Here is a 19,430-nt window from a genome sequence, read left to right on the forward strand (position 1 = left end):
CAAATTAAAAAAAGAAGACACAAAGAGGCAGATGAAGAAAGTAAGAGACAGCTGCTTGAAGCACTGAGAGCAGAGGAAGGACTGGGAAAGAGGCAAGCAGAACTAAGGGGATGAAAGCTGAATTATGGGAACTTTGTTCACTGTGTCTGTGAGCCTGAGCTGTACAAGGCAGCAGGCTCTGTCTTGTCAGTGGAACAGTCTTGACACATTGCAGGAAACTTTTATTGTTCTGTACAAGCTGTTTCCCCCTAATAATAAGAGAACGGACTGGACGAGCCTTGAGAGGAGGGGTCCTATTTACTGAATAGCTCAAAACGGTGAGAAAGTACCCTGCAAAAAAACAATCTAATAAATACTGTGAGAAACGCTGGGGGTTATCAATCATCCTCCAGCACCCGGCTTTCTGGCAGGTTCTTGGCTGCTGGTGCTCTGACCTCAAAGGAAGGCCTGGTGCCTCGGTACACTGTACAGGACCTGTATGGCAGGAATCGGGCACATATACCTAAGAGCCACTTCAACTAATCTGATCAAACCAACAAATACTTGAGCCAGATGTAATTGTTCTCCTGAGAGAGAGACTTAAGAGAGATGAATGGGCATTAGAATGATGTTGCACATTTAAAATGACTACATTTACATGCACACAAGAAAACAGATTACTGTGATGAAACAGTAAAGGCAGGAAATAACAGCAGCTGAAATTATCTGATTTTTCTGAATGTACCTGAAATAGTCTAGTCAGTAATCAGATATCACCCATTTCTATTATTTTCATTTTTTATTTTTTAAGCCCTGGCATAATTTAATTATAGTGAGTCAATATGTAATGAGAAACCTGTCTAGTGGTAAGATGGTGTAATTTTTTTTTTTAAATTGCCAGAGAATTTGGATGCTTGAGGGAAGGGATTGCCTCCGCTGTAGAGCGCATGGTTTTCACTTGCCTGTTTACACTAAACCGACTGTTCAGCTGTGATAAACAACATATCCGTTGGTTCATCTTTTAACTTTACAAGAGGGATAAGCATCTACAAATAGCAATCTTCCTGTTCAGCCAAGTGTCTCCCAATCACTTTTTTAACTAAGGAAAACAGCTTTTTCATCTACATGACATGTCTGAAAGTAGGTTACTTTCAAAAGCCAAGAATACCCATAAATAAAATGTATGTTATTTGAAATACACTGACAGAAACTTTCGTGAGCACAGAAGCACCATTGCAGCATACTTATTTTTACAAATTGAGATGAAGATAAAAGTTGAGTATGCCCAAAATGTAACCAAACAAGCGATAGTAGGAATAATACGCCCTCCGTAGAGACACATAGTGCCATTTCTAAATGTGGGGCAGATAGCTCAATTAACCCTCTGTATTTCCTGACAATAATGGCTTGTCCAGGAACTCATTATCATTAGATACAGTCAAAGTAAATTTAAACATGTCTTTTAATGTGCATCCAGTACTTCCAACTTCTAAATGTAGTTTAGCAATGAAGAAATATTTTCTTCATGGCTAGATTTAGCAAACTCATGGATTTGGGTACTCGGTGTGTGTGTGTGTCTGTGTGGCCCCCTTGTGCGTGCGTTTGTCTATTTTGTTGAAGTCAGCAGCTAATTGCTCCTTAGTATACAGTGGGAAATGTCTGTTAAGGGAACACTTAGCGAAGCATGTGAACAAACTCTACTGGACAGATAGTGTCGTGGACAGTTAAGCAGCAAAGAGGTCAGATCAGAGTGATAGTGTTAGAGTATTTTCCGTTGCTGCACTATCATTACCCACTCCGCCACTATGGCTACACTTTCACAGTATATGATGTCCAACAGTGAACTGAAGGACAAGCAAAACGTGAATAAAATAAAACTCTAATCAAGACAACTGACCTGCTGCATGCTTCCAGCTGGATCAGAAAGCCCACATGCTTGGGGGTTTTCTGTAGTTTGGGGCGGGGTTCAGCGCTGGCAGGAAACATGGTTTTGTTCATCTTAAGTGCCAGAGGAACACTCAGAAGGTTTGAGGAAGGTCAAAACACAAAACAACACTACAGACTACAATTCAACTGGTAGGTCCCTTAAGGACAACGCAGTAGAGGAATTTCACCTTTGATGCTGGAGCACCTTGTGTACTCGGATTTTGATACTGTGACAAATGTTAAATCCTGTTGTCTTAGGAAATACAAGAAGAAAGGTGTGTGTCTTGAATGCCCAAGCTATGACCCCTTCTTTTCCTAAGATGCTGCATCAGCGATTTTAGGCAATCTGACTGTGGGAGCTTTCGGCAAAACAGACTTCCAGAGCTGGACTCCGGTCAGCAGACCAGCCCGAGCCTGCCAGACCACCAGCTCTGAGACCTGAATGAGAGGCAGGTGGGAGGTCTGGGCATGCAGGGGCAGGTGGGGAGACAGGCTGACTACCAATTAAAAACACTGTGAAGTGGACTGAGATGGAAAAGTAACTTGCAACTAAAGCCCCACACACTGTCAACGACTGCAACTAATGATAATTTTCATTATTGGCTAGGCTGATGGAAAGAATGCCCAACACAACCACTCAGAGTCTAAGGTGACATCTTCAAACTACTTGTTAAGTCTGACCAACAGTCCAGAACCACTCCAGTCCAAAGACACTCATTTTTAATTATATAAAACAGAGAAAATCAGCAAATCCTAGCTATGGCCAAAAAATGTTTTCAAAATAGTTACCCATTAATTTTCTATTGATCAATTAATTGACAAATTGTTTCTGCGCTTTTCTTAATCTGGACGTAAAGCACAGAGCCTGCATGGCAATCTACAGTACTGTAGGTTGTTTAAATTTACCTTTAAAAGTGTCTTTTACTTACTGCCACAAATAATAACATCTAAAGGAATAGCAATGCTGTATCAGAGATTAGAGAGTAGAGTACAGAGAAGAGGAGAGGAGAGGTGTAACATAGAAGCAAGAAAATCCTATTAACTTATCTTGCATGTGAGAGGTTATTAGCTGAGCATGTTGCTGTTAGGGGGATGTGTGTTGTATTGTACTACCCCCCACTCCCCACAGCAGCAAGCTGAGGCGCGTGCAGGCAGGCAGAGACATGGGTTTGCTCCAACCAGAAGTATCTGGGATGGGTTGAGACTGGATGAGATGTCCCTCCCTGTACTTTTGAACAATGTGGTTGTATCATCTACAAACACCAGAATGTAAGCCATACATCTCTGCAATTACACGGGGAGGTACACTTTTCCTTTGTCACACAAACACACGGATGTTTGACACACCAGGCTGCCAATAAGGGCGGATAAGTGATTTTGCTATTATTAGTGTATTATTCAATGATCCACTTTCTAATGGCTAAACCATAGACCTGAAGATGGGATAAAAACAAAGACATAACATCCTGACAACAAGTGCTTAGAAATTCCAGCTGTTTCCTTGAGCGAAGAATCAAATGTACTGTACACAGAAAACTGCGGATACCTGTGTGTATGTGTGTGTGTGTGCATGTGCGTGCGTTTGCATGCATGCGTGTGTGCGCTCATTACACTCACCCTTCTCTTCAGGCGATCCCTCTCCCTGAGGGTCAGTGTGTCAGCCTTTGCAATGACTGGGACTATGTTGACTTTGCTGTGGATGGCCTTCATAAACTCCACATCCAGAGGTTTTAGGCTGGTAAAGAAAAAGAAAGAGGAGAAGGAGAAGAAGAAGAGAAGAAAAAGAAGAACATTAGAGAAGTCAATCGGATTACGTAACATTAAATTACATGATAGCACTGGGAGACAAAGCAGAACTTAAAAGGTAGAACTTACGTGTGTAGATAGCGAACAACAGTTCATACTCAATACCCCTCTCCTCATCATAAGGGGAACACCAAAACAGTTTTTCTGGCCACCAGAAGTGTATGCTATTTAACCGAAGACAGTAACCACTTCTAGCTACAAAATGTTTATGGTGTTAATACTGGCTAGCAGCTTTACTATCAAGTGAGAGATGCCTTATTTTGAAAGATCCAAAATGAGGACGTTCTGCCTTGCTGGAATCAAACGTCTGCTTGGTGGTACGGTGCGGTCAATGTAAATATGTCTTGAAAAAATTAAAAAATACACCAGAATCAAGGCCAAATAATAAATGTGACTTTATTTTACAGCATTTTTCACAATGGCAACTATGAATTATATTTTCCAGTCACTTCATTTCAGATAATTGTGGATGTACTGGCTTAGGCATGACTAACTCAGATGCGGAAAGATCAACTTCAGGTCACAGTTTGTGTCTTTACAAATGTGTGTTTGCTTGTTTACCCATGTCCAAATGGAGATATGAAGTAGAAGCAGCAGTGCACCCTGTTGTCCACTATGTGTCTTCGGTTCAGCCCGCTCTCATCATGGAGGTATCGTTCAAATTGATTGTCAATGTACTGGATGATGGTCTTGAAGCTGACACCAGGAGCAAACAAACAGAAACAGACATAAGCCTCCTTAATCACACAAAATAACCACATAAACACTATTCTACCCTTAACACAGAGAATGACATTGCTAGCTTCAAGAAAAAGAAATCATTATTATCATTATATCATTTTGAAGTAAATCTAGTATTAAGTCATGGAGAATCTAGTTAAGGAGAAACTATGATCTTAATATTCTTTTGGATCCCCACAATGACTCAGTAGTGTGATTTCATATGTCCAAAAAAAAAAAAAAAACTATAAGCTTTTCACACCATCTCTTTATGACTCATTAACTGGTGTGATAAAGACAAAGTTTAACTGACGAAGGCATTCAATTATCTTCTCGGCAAAGAGCACAGCATGGAAATCAACTTGTAGAAAAAAAATGTTAAAATTCTCCTGCACCTGACTTAAATTATCTGTTCGAGAGCCAATAATGCAGTGTGGGTGCCGTCCTTAATTACAAATGCCTTATCAAATTTGGCTCAATTTATTTACTTTTGAACATTTATAAATTAACACTGAGGAGGCAACAATTGACAAATTCTGCAGAGAAAAACAAAAGGGGAAGTGACTAATTTTCTTCAGTGACTACCTCATCTCTATTGCAGTTATTTCCTTTTTTGTAGCCTTTATAGGGGAGTACAGGGATCCAGCAGTGTAAAAATACAGCTATGCCAGAACAATCCACAGGAAATAGATCTTGGCAAGGAGGTTATATTGACATCACTGGCACAAGGATGCCATACAAGCAAACACACACACATTTGAGCACACACACAGTTTAAGGAAATCTAGAGGTAGGGAATGCAGAGGGAGGAGTGGTAGGAAATAGGGAGTTTGGGATGAAACTTGAGAAAGGGAGTTGTTGAGGACAGGAGGGAAGGATGAGACAGCATGCTGGACAGGAAACATGTCCCAAGTTGTTATCACTCTCCTCACTCCCCCACACCAAAAAAACACACCAGTCCTGGCTATTGATGGCATCGCCGTATCCGGGGGTGTCGACGACGGTGAGGCGAAGCTTCACTCCTCTCTCCTCAATCTCCACAGTTGATGCCTCAATCTGCACCGTCCTCTCAATCTTCTCTGCGGAGTGGAATTACAAGAATAACTGATGGTTGCATAACACAAAGAGACACATCAGTACCCATGTGGATTTATAACATTGAAACCCCAAATTTCTGCCTGAGCCACACACTTACACTTAACTGCCACAACCACAGGCTTCAAGAAGGTGGATACACCTTTAAAAAATGAAATCAGGGTTTTGTCATCTACACGGACTACGTGTTTTTCTTATCTGCACAGACTGACCAGAGCAGGCCTGGATAATTGTTTTCAAGCCAGAACAAGTCCTAATCTAAGTCAAGTCATAAGAAGGGCAGGGTCATATTTTGAGACTAAGGCATTCCCAACATTCCTCTTGAAATACTGCTCTGCTGGAGACATTGCAGCAGACATATTTTTATTACTACAGTGTGTATATTTGTGTATATCCATGCCTGTGTGTGTGTACTGGGGAGTATACCTGCGGCACCAGGGATGTAGCGTTCAGGGTAGAGATCAGTGAGAAACAGGCTGTTTATAAGTGTCGATTTGCCCAAACCAGACTCTCCTGAAAACCAAAGAGAATTGAAAATAAAGCTCTAGTCTCAAAATAAATAATTCATCTGTGATCATAAAGTGTACATTAAAAGAAAAGACTGATCACTCACCTACAACCATTAGGGTAAATTCAAAGCCTTTTTTCACTGATTTTCGGTGCACTTGGTTTGGGAGGTTGGCAAACCCTACATAACCTGCTGCATCTGGGAACTGCAGAGCACAAAAAGACATACAGACTGTTCAAAATTGAGGTCAGAATTATATTAATAAGGAAGTACTGTACTACTCAGAAAAAATGTCATGACTCAAATTAAAAGTTATAGTAATTATGTAATTTCATATGATTTCCCACATTTTACTACTTGTTCCTTTAACTCATTAAAGCTGCTAACGAACTCTCCCCTGACATTTTCCATCATCTAATGAGGTGTACTGTATGTGTAAAGGTGTAAGCAAGATTGATGATGATGCAAATTATTGAGAAATACCAACAGGCAATAAAGCCTAGCCATGACACACTTGCATTTATACAGGATATCCTCTCTGGATGCCTGTGCAAGTGTGTGTGCATGAGATTACAAGTGCTATGAGTCTTAATCACTACTGCCTTAATAGAAACCCCTCATGGTTCAGAATAATAACTGTGATGTGATGAAATTTCTGACCGTTACTCACCTTCCCTTTTTCTCCAGACTGAGACATTGCTGCTGTTTACTGGATGTCTGATGAACCTGCTGGTGGCAGAAAGCAAGCGGTAACAAAACCAGATAAATCATTTAAAAAAAAAAAAAACAGTTGAGGCTAGCCTCCCCCATACTAGTAGCAAACGGCTTCTTCCAGGCATCATGAATAACTTATTTCTCAAGGATTCACACAAGATTTCCTCTAAAAGTTTCTTAAACTCAGATAAACTCGTACCTGGCATATTGTAATGTAATGCTTATGTTTTTTTCTTTAAGTGATGGTCTCATCTATCCATAGTAACTGCTTACTGTTGATTAGATTTTGAACAACCATTCACAACGTGCCAAATCAATGATAATCCTAATCAGGAAAATGTATTCTTTTGATGAACCAACCACTGCTGCTTTCCAACACACGCACATAAGGACGGATTAGCTTTTCTTCCAATCTTCAGTTTTACTCTTGATTCTTAGATTCTCAAATTTTATTCCTTTTTGTGACTTACACGCTCTCCTGGTAAAAAGTTCTATTTTGAAAAACGTCCTCTGTTTAAACTACCTTAACAAATGTGACCTATTCATACTGGATTCAGGCTGCACATCAGTAAATACATCCATGTTTTAGTCTGACCTGAGGAATCTGTTGAGTATGGCATATTTCCAGACTTTCTTAGCCAAAGTGGAAATTAAGCGTTCCTTCCAAAATAAGGATTTGATCTGTAGTGGTTGCTGCAGTCAAATCCTTGTCAGAACTACTTGAGGACTTGGAGAAATTATCACAGACACATAAGATTAGTGGTGGGCAAAATGAATAAAATCACGTATGTCATTTTACATTTTGATATTGAAAACTGTTTATGGATAAAATGACCAAACAGAAAAGTGAGTTTTTGACAAATTAAGTGCTTGACAAATCCCAGTCCTTCATCACACCGATGCAAAAATCAAGTAAAAGAAATCAAATATTGCCAAAATACTGCTGAGCGCAATTATCTGCAATTTTGCCAAGAATAGTCTAATAAAGCCAGAGATACTATTGGGACAGATGCCATGGTACAAAATGCTAAATATAACGTGACAGTTGACAAATTAACATTGTTTCTCGCTAAATATTGTCATATCCCCCATCCATACAGCTATAAGATAGCAATTAGACAGGCAATAAAGACCCATAGTTATCTTTCATCACTAATCTTCATTAGTACTATCTTCATGTGGCTCATTTTTTCTCAAGCAGGAATCAAAAACCCAACTCCACCTCAGGATATTTATTTTGTAAACTGTGAACTGAACAACTCTGCACACTGAGTCCATGTTGAGACGTTCACTGAGGCTGACGACTACACTGTTCTCTAACACTATCACACGGAAGGAGTAGAGATTAAGAGCTCTGGGCAACGCGTTTGTTCCCAGACTTCCATTAAACTGTAACCGTCTAGTGTACTCCGTGCCCCCCACCCCCACCCCGCCCCGCCCCACCCCAATCTATGACCCTGAGCAGACGACAGAGCAACAAGCTTGCTTGATAAATTAGCTACATAATGACTGAGCAGGAAGAACAGGCTCCATTTTATCACCAACACACTGACCATGACAGGTGGAGTGTGATAAGCATTAGAAAGAGGCAGGCCGCGGTGCGCTGCCAAATGGAGATGCACTCTGGTTACGTAATATTGGCTTGGGAAAAAAGGTGGAATGGGAACCTGAACTGACCTTTCTCCATTGGCATGTGACAAACACACATTTGTGGACACTTGGGGAACCATTTCACACTGTTAAATGCATTAGATTGTAGTTGGGAGGCCCTCTGTATCTACATGAAATTGGGCAGAGATCTCTCATACTGCCAGGGTGGTTTCACTGAGCTCTCAAGGGGAACAATGGCTGTTTATCCCTCTGGTTCCTGAAGCCTTTCCTATGCAGGGCAGCTCAGCTGGTGGAGGAGGGAGAACACGTGCCTCACCCTTGACCACATTCAGGACCGGCCACACACAGGACAGCGAGGGGAGACACCAGCCGTTTAGGGTGGAGGAGTGCCAAGTTAGGGGCTAAAGGTCCATGCAAGTCAAAAGGATAACCAAGTCAAAGACAATGGAGCGGATATGAGGCTGTATCAGGCAGGTAAATTTTAAAGGGAAAAAATAGTCACTGTTATTAAGAATGAGCACCCAACATAAGTGTTATAGAAACCAAAAAAATAGCATTATGAAACTAATTTAACTCAAACTGAAACAATTAGTCGAATAAGGAACTAGTGGGATGACCATAATATAATTGGAAATCCTTTTTAATGATCTATTAGTTGTTAAAAGTCAATTTGTAAAAAAAAATACCAAAAATTCACTGGCTCTATCTTCTCAGATATGAATACTTGCTAGATTTCGTAGTCTTTTATGATAGTAAAAATTTATATTTTTTAGGTTTTGGACTGTTGGTTGGACAAAAAAAAACAACAACATCTGAAAATGTCAGCTTGGGTCTGGGAAAGTTTGATGGACATTTTCACAATTTTCTGCTTTATGATAAAACAAAAGATTAATCATTTAAGTGAGAATTAATGAGCAGATTAATCAATAATGAAAACAAGACTAAGAATCTACAGCCACGCTATGTTTGGCAGGTACAATGTTTATCATGTTTACCATCTTTCACCACCATTTTGACCTGATGATGGAGCTAAATGAAATGTCTGAGGAGCACCAAAGTTATTACAATTTATCCTGTGTAGAACATGAATGTATGTACCAATTTTCATGGCAATCCATCCAATAATTGTTGATGTTAATTTCTCTTAAAACCACAAAATTTCCACTTTACGGTGGTGATAGGGGGGAAATTCAGGAGATCACCAAAGTCATTAGGATATATTCTCTAGGGAACATGAATCCCTTTACAAGATATGTGCTAATCTATCTAGTAGGTGTTGAGATATTTCACCACTAGATAAATAAAAACTTTGACCTGATGGTAGTGTGAGAGAAAAAGTCAGGGAATAACCAAAGTCACTGTTAATGAAGTTAATGTAGTGGCCCACACAGGTGTATCCATGTGTATCACACACATACACACACCCCAAGTATTTTTCCTCAACAGGCTCAGTGGGAACCGGCATTAGTCCAGCAGCAGATTAATTAAACCGTTCCAATATTGCAGTTGTAATATCACAAAGACAACACTACAGGACAGACAGGCAGGAGGCACACTTCAATAATACTCTCTTAATAATGGCCATTTAATCGGCCAAGCCGCTGAGCTGCTAACACACACATACACACAGCTATCAATGGACCAGACGTGGGGGAGATTAAACAGTTTGAGCCAAAAGGGAAAAATGCCACCTTAGTAAAGCCAAAGTTCTTGGCATGTAATGCATTTACAGTTGATTTATTGGCTGGAGTGAAGCCATGAAGGGACAGCGGGACTAGTGGAACTATTCACCTTCCTGACAGGCAATGTCAAGGGTCCACACACCCGCTCTCCGTGGATTAAGGACTTCTGCTCTTATTGGAAACACTGAAACAATGATTTCACACTCCGGAGATTTAGTGAACTCAGTGGCATCACAAAAGTTTGGTAATTTACTGGCAACTGATCACAGTAACAGGGACCCCAGAGCTACTGATCATAATAAAGTGATGTTTGGCACATATAAATACACACACACACACACACACACACACACACACACACACACACACACACACACACACACACACACACACACACACACACACACACACACACACACACACACACACACACACACACACACACACACACGAGGACTACCAAAGGTAGTACTGATAGGCAATAGTAATAAAGATATGATACTGGTTTTTTAGCTGTGCTTTTAAAATCACTTTATAATATGAGCCCAGCGAGAGGAAAAAAAAGCCACAATAGGCGGAATGAAAAAGCCTTTCAACAATGAGGAAAGCAGCAGGTCTGTTCATAACACACACAGAGTTTAAAGCACAGGATGGACCGTGTATGATGATGGTGACAGGATAGGAAATTACCACAAACATAGCGTAGAGAAACAAAAAAAAAACTACTGTTCAGTACAATTAACTTTAGGCGGAAAAAGTTCTCCATCATCGATTAAATGTGATACTTAAACTGAGGTTAAAGTAAAAGGTGCCGGTATTGTAATTTTTTTTTTTGTTAATCTTCCTGCGTCTTTCTGGACAAACTTATATTTGGACATTAGGTATATGTGAGAATACTGCAAATCAATGAATAATCTAATAAATAAATGATAACATTGAATCATACTGTGAATCCCTACAGCTGAATAACCTCTTACACGCTATCAAAGTAACTTTTGCAACCGAGGTAGTGCAGAAGTGATTGGTCCATTAATTGGTAAGACAACCAGCAGTAAATTAATCACTCAACATTTTGATGGCTAATTAAACATTTAAGTCCTTTCTAAAGCAACAACGCCAAAGATTCCCTAGTTCCAGTTTCTCCAATGTGATAATTTTCTTCTTTACTGTGTTTTTGTATCATTGTAAACTGAATATCTTTGGGTTTTGGGCTGTTGGTCAGACAAAACAAGTTATTTGAAGATGTCAGCTTGGGCTTTTCACTTTATGGAACAATTTATAAAACTAAATTATTAACCAAAAAAATAATAGAAATAATGTGTGCCATGAGGATGTGATACTGTAAGACGACAGAAAATGATCTGCAGTCAGAGATTGTATGATAATGTTTGTCCATTCATTCCTGTATCCAGTTACTTTATCTATAAATTGTTTCTTACTTGAATTTCCAGAAAAAGAACAATTTCACAATATATATTACCAGGAAATGAAATTATATACACCATAGAGGATTGTAACCATATCATCCAACCCCATGACAGACAATTCAATAATGTAAAAATTAAATTTAGGGCTGCAACTAACAAGTCTCGATCAATTAATCTGCTGATTATTTTGTTGATTAATCGTTTGGTGTGTAAAACATCAGAAAACAGTGAAAAATGCCTATCACATTATCTTTTTTTTTGTCCAACTAACATTCAAAACCCCAAAACATTCAATTTTCTCATTTTTGTAAACTTGGGACCATCAAATCTTGTAAATTTTTATTTAAAATGCTTTAGAAATCACTTAAACGATTAATTGCTTAGCAAAATAGTTGATAAATTTTCTTTTGGTCAACTAATCAAGTGATATAATTGAATAATTGCAGCTGTAATGAATATATGCGTTAGTTGCACCCATCAATTGAAGTCATCACAGCCTCATTAAGTCTATTGAAGGCCAAAAAAAATGTACTATATTCACTTGACCAGCTACAGCACTGAGTGACTGAAAGTAATTCAAATGTCAAATGGGACTGTTCTCCTGTTATCACAATAAACTAGGGATCAAAGTTATTTCTAATGTGTGTTTCTTCCTCCAGTTTTTCACACGCAGTCTACTGAATAAAGATATCTTGCTGTGAAAAATTGTCATTCAAACTTCTGACACAATAGGGCAGGGCCACTTGGGTTTGACAAAATGAATCGAGTTTTGTTTTTCCATTCACACCACAGTGCAGAACGGGAGGAAACATCCCCTTGTAGTTTATAGTGTCAGACAAATGTCTTCCCCAGCGCTTCAATGCTAGCCAGTGTTTGTGAGATAAGGTTGCAGGAAGGGGAAAGGTCAGAGAGCGGTGAGGGTGCTGGGTCAGAGGCTTGGGACGTCTTTCAGTACCAAGAGATGTTGTCCTTCTGATATCAAATTGATCAATGTCCAACTGGGTAAAAAGCTAAGCACAAGGGCAGCTGCCAGTCTGAGATTACAGCTCCCCCAGTCTGCCATGGTGCCCATACTGTTCACCACCCAGCAAGAAAGGAAGTGAAATGTGCGTGTTTTCACTGAGCCAAAAACGCAAGCAAAGATGGATGATAATTCTTCAATAGTGGCCCTCCGCCACCTCTTAGGCAGACATATAATGAGAATACGTTATTGTTTCCCACTGTTTTTGTTAACTTGTCTAAACACAAAATTCATTTTGTGCAAAATTGCTTTACAATCAAAGGTCGAGGATTGATCGGATGTTAGAAAGTGTTTTCAGAGTTCAAGAACGTTACACAAGAAGGATTTACAGGATATCTGTGAAAGTCAGTGCTTTGAACGGCATCTCTCATACAGATTTATATGACACCGGTTTAGGAATATGTAGGCCCACTGAAGTGTAGAGAGTCTGAGCAGAGTATGAACTGGGACAATGAGACAATAGAGGAGTTCAAAAGCACTGAGTGTTTCAAAACAAACTATTGGGCTATCTATCATGGCTGTTTTGAAAATCTGAAGAGGAGGAAATGTTTACTTGGACAAATGTGCCAGAAGAATAATTAAGAAGAATATAAAACAATGCTTTAGTCACTGGCCAGGGGAAATTTAAACGTGTGTGAAGGCCTCTGGGTCTGTAACAGTTGGATGTCCACCACACCCAGTCTGTCAGCAACTGAGTTTACCAAATATCAACTGGGACAGTGATATTACAGTTTGTACGTACACCGGCTTAGTGAAATACCGTAGCTCCTCCGAAAAATGATTTCCTCTTTAAAAACATGTTCGATAGACCGAATTTGAGGGTAACACAGCAGTGAAACTTGACATGTCAAACTTTAGCATGCAACAGTTGTTACCGCGGCTGGTGTCCTGTTGCCAGCTCGGCTAGACTCCCCGGTGTATCTTCTTCCCCCTGCTCCGACTCAACCTAACAGCTTGTTGAATCAAAAACAAACCATAACAACAAACCAGCGAGCAGTGCCTTACCTCAGCGTAACTTTGAAAATATTGGTAATCAACAGAAGCTTTTTTTTTTTTTTTTTTGCCTCTCGCCGCTGTCCCAGCCCAGGAAGGGAAACCCGGAAACCGTTCCCGTGAGTCCGCCCTCGTCCCTGAAGCTTTTCAATAATAACGGCCATCGTGCTGTGCCACTAACGCCATTACGGCTCAACGGCCCGGACGGCGGAGTCATAGAAGGGAATTGCTTGTAAGATCCAATATGGCTGCCTAAATACTACAGTTTCTTTAACGGGTTCCTCTCTGTCCTGCGACTTATAACTTCCTTAATAATGTGTAATATCAACGGTGTAATGTATACACCATTGATTTTCAGACATAAACACCGTATATATAAAACATAATAGTATAACAGTCAGAGGGTCAATTTTTGTGCGCTGAGTACTTTTTCTTTTAATACTTTTAAGTAAGTTTTCCCGATTATACTTACATACTTTTACTTAAGTAACCTTTTCAATGCAGGACTTTTTCTGTAATGGAGTATTTTTACAGTGTGGTATTAGTACTTTTACTTAAGTAAATGATCTGAATAGTTGCTCCTCCACTGTTTAATGTACCGTAGAACTATTTGATATAACTTATATGTTTAAAACAGGAAAACTCCGGCTGCCAAACCTAAATTGGAAAGTGAAAAATATTTATATATTTTTTACAGTTTTGAGGTCCTTGTATTTCCATATTTAAATTTTACTCCCCTTTATTCTACTTCACTACTTTCAAATGATAACGTACTTTTTATTCCACTGTATTTATTTGACAGTCATTATTTCTGTAAAGTTTAAACCTTTAATGAGTTTTTTAAAATATGCTTATAGACTACGGATGGAAATAGCCTACAGTAGCTACCGAACAGCAAAATAGTAACTAGCAAAATAAGTAAAATTTGAATCAAAATCGAAGGAAAGTAGTAGAAAGTCCTGGAGTAAACTTGTTTATTTTCTTTAGAACATTTTTTTTGGGCTGTATAAAAGCTTCATCAAGGGCAAGACATTTCTGCTGTAAATTTGAACAAATGTATTGTTTACAGTAAGGTGCATGACAAGTCATTATATTTCGTAAATTATTCTATTGTGGGTGTTGCATAACCACCCACCCCACCCAAAAAATAACTACATAAAAAAACAACAACTAAAAACGCACAAGAACATGGTAGAAAGACACAACATACATAATAAGAAAAAATGCTACTAAAAAAAACAATAAACAAAAACATCAGTTATCCCAAAATAATGTCTGTGAATTCATAAATACAAACATACATATTAAATTCAAAGGCAAATTCAAGAATGAAATTAAGACTTTTTTGCATCATCCCAGAGATTTTTTTGAATTTGATGTGTGATGGTAAATCTGTTTGATCTAAGGGATCGTTAAGATGATACTTTGTACCAGTTACCGGGGAAACAGAAGGACAGAGGATCAGGTTTCTTAGGAAAAAGTAAAAACTGCTTCAAATTTAAAGTGAGTGCATTTACAATGAATATGTTCGTTTCTTTTCTTTTTATTTCATCTTTGCTGGCACTTTGTTTCGGCCAATTAAGAGCCTCATACACATCACAGTGGGTGTGAAATGGCCATTTTTAGGCGCCGTATACCGCAGACGAGTGGCGTTAAACTCCGTGTCTGAAAAATCACTAACAGCCGCCCTGATTCCTACAGCATTTCAGCTGCTCCATACCCTTAAAACACATCCAATGTGCCTTCAATCCACGTCCTGCCCCCTCTATTCATTGTAAATAACTGTTCAAAAGCACAATGCGCTCTGGACCGCTCTATTCAGTCGCACAACTTCCCTGCGTTTTCATTGGTCCCCTGAGGATGCGGCGCCAGCTGATTGGAGGAAAGTTTCTCCTCCAGTCCATACACCCCCACCCCGCAGATATTCGTGGTGGCGCTACTGTGATTCCAGTTGTTTTCACATCCCCTCACTAACAAAGAGACTCAGACCTGCTGTCTCTTGCATCTCCGAGTAGAGTGATGCGCAGCTAAGGATTGAAGCTCCTGTACATCGAGGCGAGAACGAAGAAATAAAGAGCAGAAATACACTTTGCTTTCAATAAGAAGTAACAGACAATAGGGGGAGTGTTTGAAAAGTTTCAGACAGACTTGACTGAACGTAAAGAGCGAAAATGGTGTCGGCCGGACTGGAGATCCTGGGACTGTCGATGTGCGTTCTTGGCTCGTTCCTGGTGATGGTTGCGTGCGGACTGCCCATGTGGAAGGTGACGGCTTTCATCGAGGCCAACATCGTGGTGGCTCAAACAATCTGGGACGGCTTGTGGATGTCGTGTGTGGTGCAGAGCACGGGCCAGATGCAGTGCAAGGTACACGACTCCGTCCTCGCCCTCAGCCACGATCTGCAGGCGGCCAGGGCGCTCACCATCATCTCCTCGGTGATGGGCGTGCTGGGGCTCATGGTGGTGATTGCTGGGGCGCAGTGCACCAACTGCATCCGTACTGAGTACATCAAAGCCCGGGTGGTGAACGCCGGAGGCGTCATCTACATCATCAGTGGTCTGTTTGTGCTGGTGCCGCTCTGCTGGATGGCCAACAACATCATATCGGACTTCTACAACCCGCAGGTGCCCGCATCCAAGAAGAGGGAGATCGGCGCTGCGCTGTACATCGGCTGGGCGGCCACAGCGCTGCTACTGATCGGAGGAGCGCTGCTGTGCTGCTCCTGTCCCTCCAGCGGGAATTCGGGATACTCAGTAAAATACGCACCGACCAAGAGGGCCACGCAGAACGGGGACTATGACAAGAGGAATTATGTGTAGCTATGTGGCTCGTATCAGGCGGTGCGTAAAAGTGACCTGCAGCTTTTGAAAAACAGTTTTTTTTTTTCAATGGACGTTATCTTTGCACCTGCAGTTGTTGTTTTTTTTAAATCAGAAATCTGAACTATGAAATTCAATGGAAGCACCTCTGCTGTTTTACCTTCAAAACGCTCGGACCGCAAATTCACAAATCCTTTTTGTATCTACAGGAGATTTTTTTTTTTTTAAAAAGACCATCAACCACAAGAGGTAACTCACGACAAAAAGGAGTATCTTTGTTAGGTACCTGCTTTTGTAAGTCTTCGAAATTATTAGTATTTTGAATTGTTTACCGTTGTAACTACACAGTTTTTTCTTTTCTAGAGGAAGTCTTGCCATCTAAATATAGGCTACACTGTTCTTCTGCCTTGATGTGCATTGTCAGCACAAACGTGTACAGTAACTGGGAATTATTGCACTCTCGAGCATTCAGAGACCCATTTCCCTTAGCGGAACACCGCCGACATGTTGAGGACTCCAACAATGTCCAATAGCAATAAAGAACGACGAAGAAAAGCGCATGCATGTTAAAGCCTTAACAAATCTCGGACAGGCTTTTGTGTCGCTCTGAAGTTGGTGGCGGTGACTTTGAGGTTAGCGGTCTATTTTTGGGACCTGTAGATTCCGGATAGCCTGGGATCCATAGGTCACAACATGAAATGTTACAGTCCTTTACTCGGCCGCACTGAGCACCTGCAAAGATTCTGCCTCATTGTCACTGCAGGAAGTCTTTTTTTCTTCTTCTTTTTTCTTTTTTTTCAAAAATTCAAGGAATAAACGCTGTTTTCTGTTGGTTTGTTGACGTTTGATGTAATGATTCATTATTCATGTATATGAAGATGCAATATCGTTTCATTTTATTAAGATTAAACTGAATATATTGTCTACAATCGTTAGTTAAAGTGTGTTCTTAAACAGATCAACTGTAAAACTGAGTTGTGACGGTCTGCAGAGGCAGGAGGGCCCTCCACGGCTGTGCGTAATGCTTGCTGTTCCCACCATGAATCCATAAACCCCCACCGCGGGAGAAGGTATTTTGGTTAGCCATAGAAATCCAGATGACAATGCCCATTCAGCTAGAGTGGGGCTCTGCTGTTCAACTCACAATACCCCACAACCCCCCATACACCCTTTCAGGACCCCCCCACACACACACACACACCCCACCCCCACCCTCCTCATCCGCAGTCAATGAAAGGCGTCCAAACGAGAGCTACGGAGAAGTTGCTGGGTTCGTCTTCCCGCAAGTGACTCCCTGCACTGGTCGTCACAGACCCATCTCCGGACGGTGCTGCGATCCAAGGACCCCACGAGGAAAGATGACACGCCATCACTCTAAAGGAATTAGTTTATCCACAGCTGCTTCAAGGGCACCGCATTCACTCAAACACTGGGGGTGATACTTTGCAATATTATAGGCTAATGCAGATATTAAAGACACAGGATTGTTTAACTTGTGACAACAATAGAAAAACACAATAACACAAGATATTTCAGTCTATGAGTAACACCCTTCTTGTTTTAAATTGTGACTGGATTACAAAAGATTATCCATACTTTTTTTTTTTTGCTGGTGACTTAAGAATCTTAGCAGGTCATATGCCCACTTAAAAGTCGAAAAATATGGCCATGCTGAGAGTCTGCATACAGTCAGGAGAGTGCGTGATCAGTGCACTCCACAGGAGAACGTGTCGTAAAATGTCGACCAAGGCTGAGCTTATTTATTCACCAGAGAATATTCTCCACATCCAATAAAAAAAAAAAAAAACTTGCCTATTTGCTATTATTTTAAATTTGACTCGACTAGTTGCACTTCGAACACAATATTGATATAAAATTCAAATTATGACATGAGAAATTTTGGTCATCATAATATTATGATTTAGTAATGGCAAAACAAACTTGGGGTCCACTTATGGTACTACCTTTTTTCTGGAGCTTTTGTACATATCACATGGTCTTCATCACTGGATAGAGTTTGCTCAGTTGTCATGGAGATGGATCTGTTGACGTGCGTCCTCAGTGGCTGTAATGATTTCATCCATGGCACTTCTGGAACTTCTCATGTGTTTTGGCCAAATAGTAAAGCATCATAGTTCATTCTTGGCCTTGGAAATAGTAGTTTGACACAACAATCTCAACTCAAGGTCCACCTACAAGCTCGTTGTAGTTGTGGAATTCAAATAAACAAACTCCATGCGTTGATAAACATGTGACTTGGATGAAAGGTCTGACGAAAACCAGTAAGTGTGGCTTGAGTCGGGATGGCTTTGTGAAATCATATCTTAATTCCAAACTATATATTTCATATTTCCAAAGTCAAGAATGATCCTTCATGTAGAGCCAAAACAACTGGTCATTTCATCAAGTAGTTGATCAACAAAAAAATTCATCTGCAACAATTTTAATAATCATTTAAGACATTTTATTATGAAAAAATGGCAAAGATTTGCTGGTTCCATCTTCTCAAATGTTAGTATCTGTTTTTTTTCAATCTTCTTTGATATAAAACCAGATATCTTTGGGTCTTGGACTGTTGGTTGAACAAAACGAGCAACTTAAATATGTTAACTTGGGTTCTGGGTAATTGTAATTGGCTTTTTTCAGTTTTTCTGACATCTGACATTAACAATCAATTTATAAGGAAAATAATTGATAGAGTAATTGGTAATGATAATAATAGTTACTTGTATCCTTACTTTCATGCTCAAATATTACAATATAGCTTATGTCCTTTGTTACCCAGTCTATTGAGCTTCAGTGCAGCTGAGAGATAACATTGTTTAAAAGAAAAAGCTCGTGAAATTCTATATTTATTGTAGACGTGTTAGTCCATCGCTCATTACTTTACTAGTTCCCCAGCCTGTTTGTGGCACTCGGCCTGAAGCCCAATTGTTATGGAGGATATATCTTTAAAAATAGGCCAAAAACTTGTTGGTAATTTCCTAAAACAGCTGGACATGGTAGTTTTTAGAAAATGTTACTCAAGCAGGAGTAAAAAGTGCATCTTTGGGGACTTTTTTCATCTGAGGATATATACACATTTAGTGTTCTTGTGAGCGTTTATGGCAGCAGGATGGAGTATGTGGG

At 40.0% G+C, this 19,430-nt stretch overlaps 2 protein-coding genes across 5 annotated transcripts in view; one reads left to right on the plus strand and one right to left on the minus strand.

Moving 5' to 3' along the window:
* Positions 1–13,620, minus strand: part of zgc:63587 (uncharacterized protein LOC393431 homolog) — a 28,373-nt gene extending 14,753 nt beyond the window's left edge. The window contains exons 1-7 of one of the 4 annotated variants that reach the window (XM_040155467.1): positions 13,495–13,620; positions 6,705–6,763; positions 6,140–6,239; positions 5,953–6,039; positions 5,387–5,510; positions 4,273–4,407; positions 3,523–3,640 (exon numbers count right to left, since the gene is read on the minus strand). In XM_040155467.1, coding sequence (XP_040011401.1) covers positions 3,523–3,640; positions 4,273–4,407; positions 5,387–5,510; positions 5,953–6,039; positions 6,140–6,239; positions 6,705–6,731 — 591 coding nt within the window. In that variant the 5' untranslated portion in view covers positions 6,732–6,763; positions 13,495–13,620. The other 3 variants (XM_040155468.1, XM_040155469.1, XM_040155470.1) reach the window with 3 other exon arrangements.
* Positions 13,621–15,437: 1,817 nt separating this feature from the next.
* cldn5a (claudin 5a) lies at positions 15,438–16,521 on the plus strand. Its single transcript, XM_040156315.1, has one exon. The coding sequence runs from the start codon at positions 15,654–15,656 to the stop codon at positions 16,299–16,301; it is 648 nt and encodes a 215-aa protein (XP_040012249.1). The 5' UTR covers positions 15,438–15,653; the 3' UTR covers positions 16,302–16,521.
* Positions 16,522–19,430: the final 2,909 nt, after the last annotated feature.

The sequence above is a fragment of the Xiphias gladius genome, chromosome 19 (assembly GCF_016859285.1).
Source record: "Xiphias gladius isolate SHS-SW01 ecotype Sanya breed wild chromosome 19, ASM1685928v1, whole genome shotgun sequence".
Lineage (NCBI taxonomy): Eukaryota > Metazoa > Chordata > Actinopteri > Istiophoriformes > Xiphiidae > Xiphias > Xiphias gladius.

Bases quoted from the DNA above. Each gene is read 5' to 3' on its own strand.
- cldn5a (XM_040156315.1), top strand. From the start codon at position 15,654: ATGGTGTCGGCCGGACTGGAGATCCTGGGACTGTCGATGTGCGTTCTT.